The sequence below is a fragment of the Hylobates moloch genome, unplaced genomic scaffold, assembly GCF_009828535.3.
Source record: "Hylobates moloch isolate HMO894 unplaced genomic scaffold, HMol_V3 SCAFFOLD_11, whole genome shotgun sequence".
NCBI lineage: Eukaryota > Metazoa > Chordata > Mammalia > Primates > Hylobatidae > Hylobates > Hylobates moloch.
The window spans coordinates 32,860,871-32,867,013 of record NW_026652286.1 but is presented as its reverse complement, the minus strand read 5'-3'; the positions used below and the strand labels follow the sequence as shown (position 1 = coordinate 32,867,013).

Sequence of the window (6,143 nt, the reverse complement as noted above, 5' to 3'; positions counted from 1 at the left end):
TAAAAAAAAAAAAAAAAAAAAAAAGTCATATAAAAAGAATTGAAAATAGTAATAACATCTGAGAAGGAACTAGAATTCAGCTGTATAAAGAACTTTGTCAGTGGAAGAATTATGGACAACTATTCATTTTCTGTTGCTGCATATCAGATTACAACAAATGTAGCAGCTTTTGTGCAAGAGTCCACACACAGCTGAGTCCTGTGCTTAAGGTGTCATAAGTCTGGAAACAAGATGTTGCCTCTACCTTGTTCTCATCTTGAGAATCAGCTGGGAATGAATCGGCTACCAAGCTCATTCAGGTTGTCTATTCAGAATTCATTTCCGTTGGTTGTAGATTCTTGATGGCTCTGGGTTCTTGATGGCTATTGGCTGGAGGCCACCCACAGTTCGTAGAGGCTGCCCATAGTTTTTTGTCACATGGTCTTCCTCAGTATGGCTGTTTACTTCATGGAGCTAGCAAGGAGAATCTCTAGAGTGAGTCTCTAGCAAGATGGAATTCATAATGAAACATAATCATAGGGGTGACATCCTGTCATGTTTCTTTTGATAAGAAGCTAGTCACAGGTGTTTTCTACACAAAGACATGAACATCAGGGGGCAAGGGTTAATGGGACTACCTTAGTTAGAGTGTATCCATCACCACAAGCCAATAGAAAAATTAGCAAAAGACTTGAAGGAGCATTTCAGAAAAAAAACTATACAAATGGCATATAAACATGAAATGTTCTTAACCTTATTAGTAATGAGGAAATTAAAAAATAAAGGTACAATGCTCTTTTATTTACCATCAGATTGGCAAAAGATAAAGAACATTATATTTATACACACATACACACGCAGAGAAAGAGAGAGAGAGAAAGTTTGTTTTAAGGGATTGGCTTACACAATTATGAGGGTTTGCAAGGCAAGCAAGTAGGAAATTTTCAGGACAGGCTGGCAGGCTGAAAATTCCAGCAGGGTTAATGTTGCAGTCTTGAACCCGAGACAAAATTTTTTCCTCTTTGTGAGACCTCAGTCTTTTCTCGTAAGCCCCTAAGCTAATTGGATGAGACCCACCCATGTTATGGAAATTAATCTGCTTTACTCAAAGTTTATCGATTTAAATGTTAATCACATCTGAAAAATATCTTCACAACAACATATATACTAGTGTTTGAATAAATAACTGAGCACCGTAACCAAGTTGACACCATCGCACACATCTATAAGTGTTTACCACTATGCCTGAAAATATTGTAGCTCCTTAATGACTGTTAATTGTTTTCCTTTCTGAATGAGACTTTACTTGGGTCTTTATTTTCAAATAAGGTTCTAAATCTGCCTGCCTCTTTCCAGATATATCCACACTGCTTTAGTTTGAGGCACTCAGCAAAGGTTTCTGGAATAAATAGACAGAATTATAGACTCATCTTATGTGTTCCTGAGGCACTCTGTTTTGTTCCCTTATTAAGCACTTAGCACTTGTTTGTATTCTTCACTACACTCTAGCTTCATTGAATTTCAGGGATGGTATCTTTTTCTCCATTGTGAAAACCAGTATATTTTCCAGCATATGGTAAGCTCTAAATATTTGTTGAATGAATGAATGAGCTGGAAATATTTTCATGTAATTTTTAAAGCGATCCGACATTGCATTAACATATGATGTTATTCTCAACTTGCTTAAATGCTATTAAGAATTTTAGTTCTTACTTTTACACTGTTGGTGGGACTATAAACTAGTTCAGCCATTGTGGAAAACAGTGTGGCGATTCCTCAAGGATCTAGAACTAGAAATACCATTTGACCCAGCCATCCCATTACTGGGTATATACCCAAAGGATTATAAGTCATGCTGCTGTAAAGACACATGCACACCTATGTTTATTGCAGCACTATTCACAATAGCAAAGACTTGGAACCAACCCAAATGTCCATCAATGATAGACTGGATTAAGAAAATGTGGCACATATACACCATGGAATACTATGCAGCCATAAAAAATGATGAGTTCATGTCCTTTGTAGGGACATGGATGAAGCTGGAAACCATCATTCTGAGCAAGCTATCGCAAGGACAGAAAACCAAACACCACATGTTCTCACTCATAGGTGGGAATTGAACAATGAGAACACTTGGACACAGGGTGGGGAACATCACACACCGGGGCCTATAGTGGGGTGAGGGGAGGGAGGAGGGATAGCATTAGGAGATATACCTAATGTAAATGACGAGTTAATGGGTGCAGCACACCAACATGGCACATGTATACATATGTAACAAACCTGCACGTTGTGCACATGTACCTTAGAACTTAAAGTATAATAAAAAAAAAAAAAAAAGAATTTTAGTTCTTTGGCCAGATGCAGTGGCTTAAGCTTGTAATCCCAGCATTTTGGGAGGCTGAGGCAGGAGGATCACTTGAGCCCAGGTGTTTGAGACCAGCCTGGGCAACATCTTGAAACCCTGTCTCTACAGAAAAATACATAAATTAGCTGGGCACGGTGGCCTGTGCCTGTAGTCTCCAAGGCCAGAGGATCAGTTGAGCCCAGGAGGTTGAGTCTGCAGTGAGCCATGATCGTGCCACTGGACTCCAGCCTGGGCAATGGAATGAGACCCCATCTCACACACAAAAAAAGAGAATTTAAATAAAATTTAATTTTATTGAATTGAAAATAATTCAATAAAATTTGGTAGAGATGCTTTGCTCTTGTGAATAATCAATCTGATAGGGACACATAGGTGAAAGTTAAAGACCAATAGGAATTAGGAAAATTTCTGCCATGCAGTATGTATGTTTTAGTCATACTGTTCACATTTACCTAGTATAAATGTAGATATTTACCCAACAAGGGGTGTTTACCCAACAGCCATTGATCGTGACAAATATGGCAAATATTGCTTAAGTTTCTAGAATATCATGAGGCCCCATGCAGGAATTTATTATCTATTTGTAAATAATCTACTTTTTTTAAATAAGGAAAAAATCCATAGAAACACAAATATATTTAATAAACATACACACATAAATACATTCTTATTTATCTATCTCCTTTCTTTTAATTTTTAAAGGTGTTTTGTCCAGTCTGAGTCCTGTGAATTCTCCCAACCCAGTGTCTGCTGGCTCTCTAACCAATCGATCACCCATAGAATTTCCTGATACTGCTAATTTTCTTAATAAGCCAAGCGTTATTTTGCAGAGATCTCTGGGCAATGCACCTAATACACCAGATTTTTATCAGCAACTTAGAAATTCTGATAGCAATCTGTGTAACAGGTAAGTTTCCCAACTGTTTATTATTTCTGTTTGAAAATGTTGATTACAGTTAAGCCCTCAACATTTTGGATAGGTTCTTGGAAACTCCAGCTTTAAGCTAAATAACCATAGTTTTTTTCGGTGTTATAATGAAATGACATTATTTGAAGATGTGCTATAAGTTGTTTCACTTAAAATGTCAGTTTTCAAAAACTTACTGATAATATTGAGGACTTTACTGTATTTTAATAAAGTATTACCAGTTTTCTAATTCTGTGTTATACTAGATGATGGATTCAGCCTATATTCTTTTCCTTATTTATCTAGTAGTTTTTATTCTAAATAAATATCTTCTCATTTTAGTGGTTATTAATTTTTTTAATTAAATGGTCTCCATCTGAGGTCAAATATAATGGTATTCTACCCATCCTAAGATCTTAGTAAATATTAAATTATTTTAGTATACACTACCTTAGTACCTATTCATAGTACCCAGTAAATGGTGTTTGATCTTATTTCTGCTTTACTAATAGTAAGGGTTTACCTCAGATCCAATGTTGACTTTTCAAAAATATTTTGTTTCCTTCAAGGACACACAGATACTTTCTAGGTTAAAGCCTTTTAACTTTATAGAGAGATTGGAATATTAGGATGTGTTGCAGTTGGGATCTTGGTTAAAAATTAAACAGATTTTCTAATTGTGTTCAGGTAAATAACTTGTACCTCATTTACCATATGTATTTATCTATTTTATTCTATAAGCTGTGGACATCAAATGCTGAAATATGTTTCAACATCTGAATCAGATGGTACAGATTGCTGCAGTGGAAAATCAGGTGAGATTACAAAAGTCATATGTATTTGAGTTTAAGAGAAATTTCTTACAGTGATTTTTAGAATGGGAAAATGAATGAGTTTAACTTCAGTTTATCCATCTTTAAAATGAAGATTATTATTTTTTACCCACTTCACAGAGGACTTATTTAGAACAAATTATAAATAATAGATGGTGAAAGTAATTCAAAGAATAAAAATGTCCCATACAAATGAATGTAGTCTTCTTAGGTTATGTCTATTGTTTATAAATAGTGGAATTATTTATATTAAACATTGAAATTTGTACTGCACAATCTAAATCCAAAAGATTTTGCATAAATTTTTTATGGCATAAAGAGGAGTTGTTTTAAAGTGTGGTTAATTATATCATTCTGAAATATTTTATATCCTCATACAAGAAATATTATGTTGATGAAATTATAGTTGTTTTATAACCTTAAAATTTGATGACTCAAACTACCAGTAGTAGTTAACTAAGTAACTCAGACCAACATTTCCCCTGAGGGCAGCTAGAAAAGGTGGACGAATTATTTAAAAAAAAAAAATCTACTTGAAACCATTGAAGAACTAAAAAAATCTTATGAATCACCAGTACAAGATCTGTTGGAAGATAGAACTCCAAGAAAGTGAGCCTGGAGTTTGGGGCTATCAAAAGAGTGTATGCCAATTCCACAGAGACCAATGACTGATAGGATGAGCAATTTTATTAGCAGCTTCATGGGACTGGGAAGACAGAGACTGGAGTTGAAGGCTTGCCATGGTATGGATAACTTGATAAACTCTAAAGTGTTGTACCCTAAGAAAAAAGTTAAACCAAAAATAGATAAGCATTTTCAGGGATTATAGGCTCTTCTCAGTCCCTTTACATACCATAAAACTTACCCTTTTAAAGTGTGCAATTTAGTAGTTTTTTGTTTTTTACATTTTAAAGGATTGTTAACAAATAAAATAAAATAAAAAGACTAATTCTTCACAAACTCTTCCAAAAAATAGAAGAGGAGGGAACACTTCCCAACTCATTCTTTTTTTTTTGTATATCATTACAGTGGAATTCAGTTCAGCAATTAAAGGAATAAACTTCTGATACATGCTGCAACATAGATGAACTTCAAAACATTATTCTAAGTGAAATAAGCCAGGCTCAAAAGATCATATATTATATGACTACATTTATATGAAATTCTTGAAAGACAAATTTATAGAGACAATAATCAGAACAGTTGTTGCATAAAGTGAGAATAGGGATTAACTATAAATAGGCATGAAGGAACATTTCGGGTGGGGGTGTTGAGAATGTTCTAAAATTGGATTGTAATGATTGTTGATAACTGCAAATATACTGAAATCGTTAAATTATACACTTATGGGCTGGATGTTTGTGTTCCTCCAAAAATTCATGTGTCAAAATCCTATACCCCAATATGATGGTATTGGGAGGTAAGGCCTTTGGGAGGTAATTAGGTCATGAAGGTGGATCCTTCATGAATGGGATTAGTTCTCTTATAAAAGAACCCCAGTGAACTCTCTAGCCGTCTTTCCCACTGTGTGAGGATGCAATGTGAAATCAGTAGTCTGCAACCTGGAAGAGAGCCCTCACTGGAACTTGGCCAGGCTGGCACCCTGATATCAGACGTCCAGCTTCCCTAACTGTGAGAAATAAATTCCTATTTTTTTATATGCCACTCAGTCTGTAGTATCCAATTATAGCAGCCTGAACTAAGGCATTTTACAATGAGTAGATTTTAATGGTATGTAATTTATACTCAAAGTTTTTAAAAAGAACAGTAATTTATTAAGTGTCATATTTCTTTGGGTGGACTAGCCTCAACTGGGAGATTCTCACCTGAGGACTTTGATGAAATTGCAGTCAGATATTGGTTGGGGAAGCAGTTATCTGAAGGATTGGTTGGGCAGAATTTCCAAGATGGATTACTCATGTGCCTGTTAGCTATTGACCAGTCCATCTAAATATGACCCCTCCATGGGCTTCTCCCAGTTTGTTGGCAGCATTCCAAGAGAGTAGGAAGTGGAAACTACCAGTTCAGTTAATGGCTGAACTCAGAACAGAGT

General features: G+C 35.3%; 1 protein-coding gene across 2 annotated transcripts in view; it reads left to right on the top strand.

Annotated features, from left to right (window-relative positions):
- PDE3B (phosphodiesterase 3B) overlaps positions 1-6,143 on the top strand; it is a 229,276-nt gene that overhangs the window by 179,332 nt on the left and 43,801 nt on the right. For both annotated transcript variants that reach the window (XM_032166536.2, XM_032166535.2), the window contains exons 6-7: positions 3,053-3,257; positions 3,999-4,072. In XM_032166536.2, the coding sequence (XP_032022427.1) occupies positions 3,053-3,257; positions 3,999-4,072 (279 nt within the window). The remainder of the gene's footprint in view (positions 1-3,052; positions 3,258-3,998; positions 4,073-6,143) is intronic.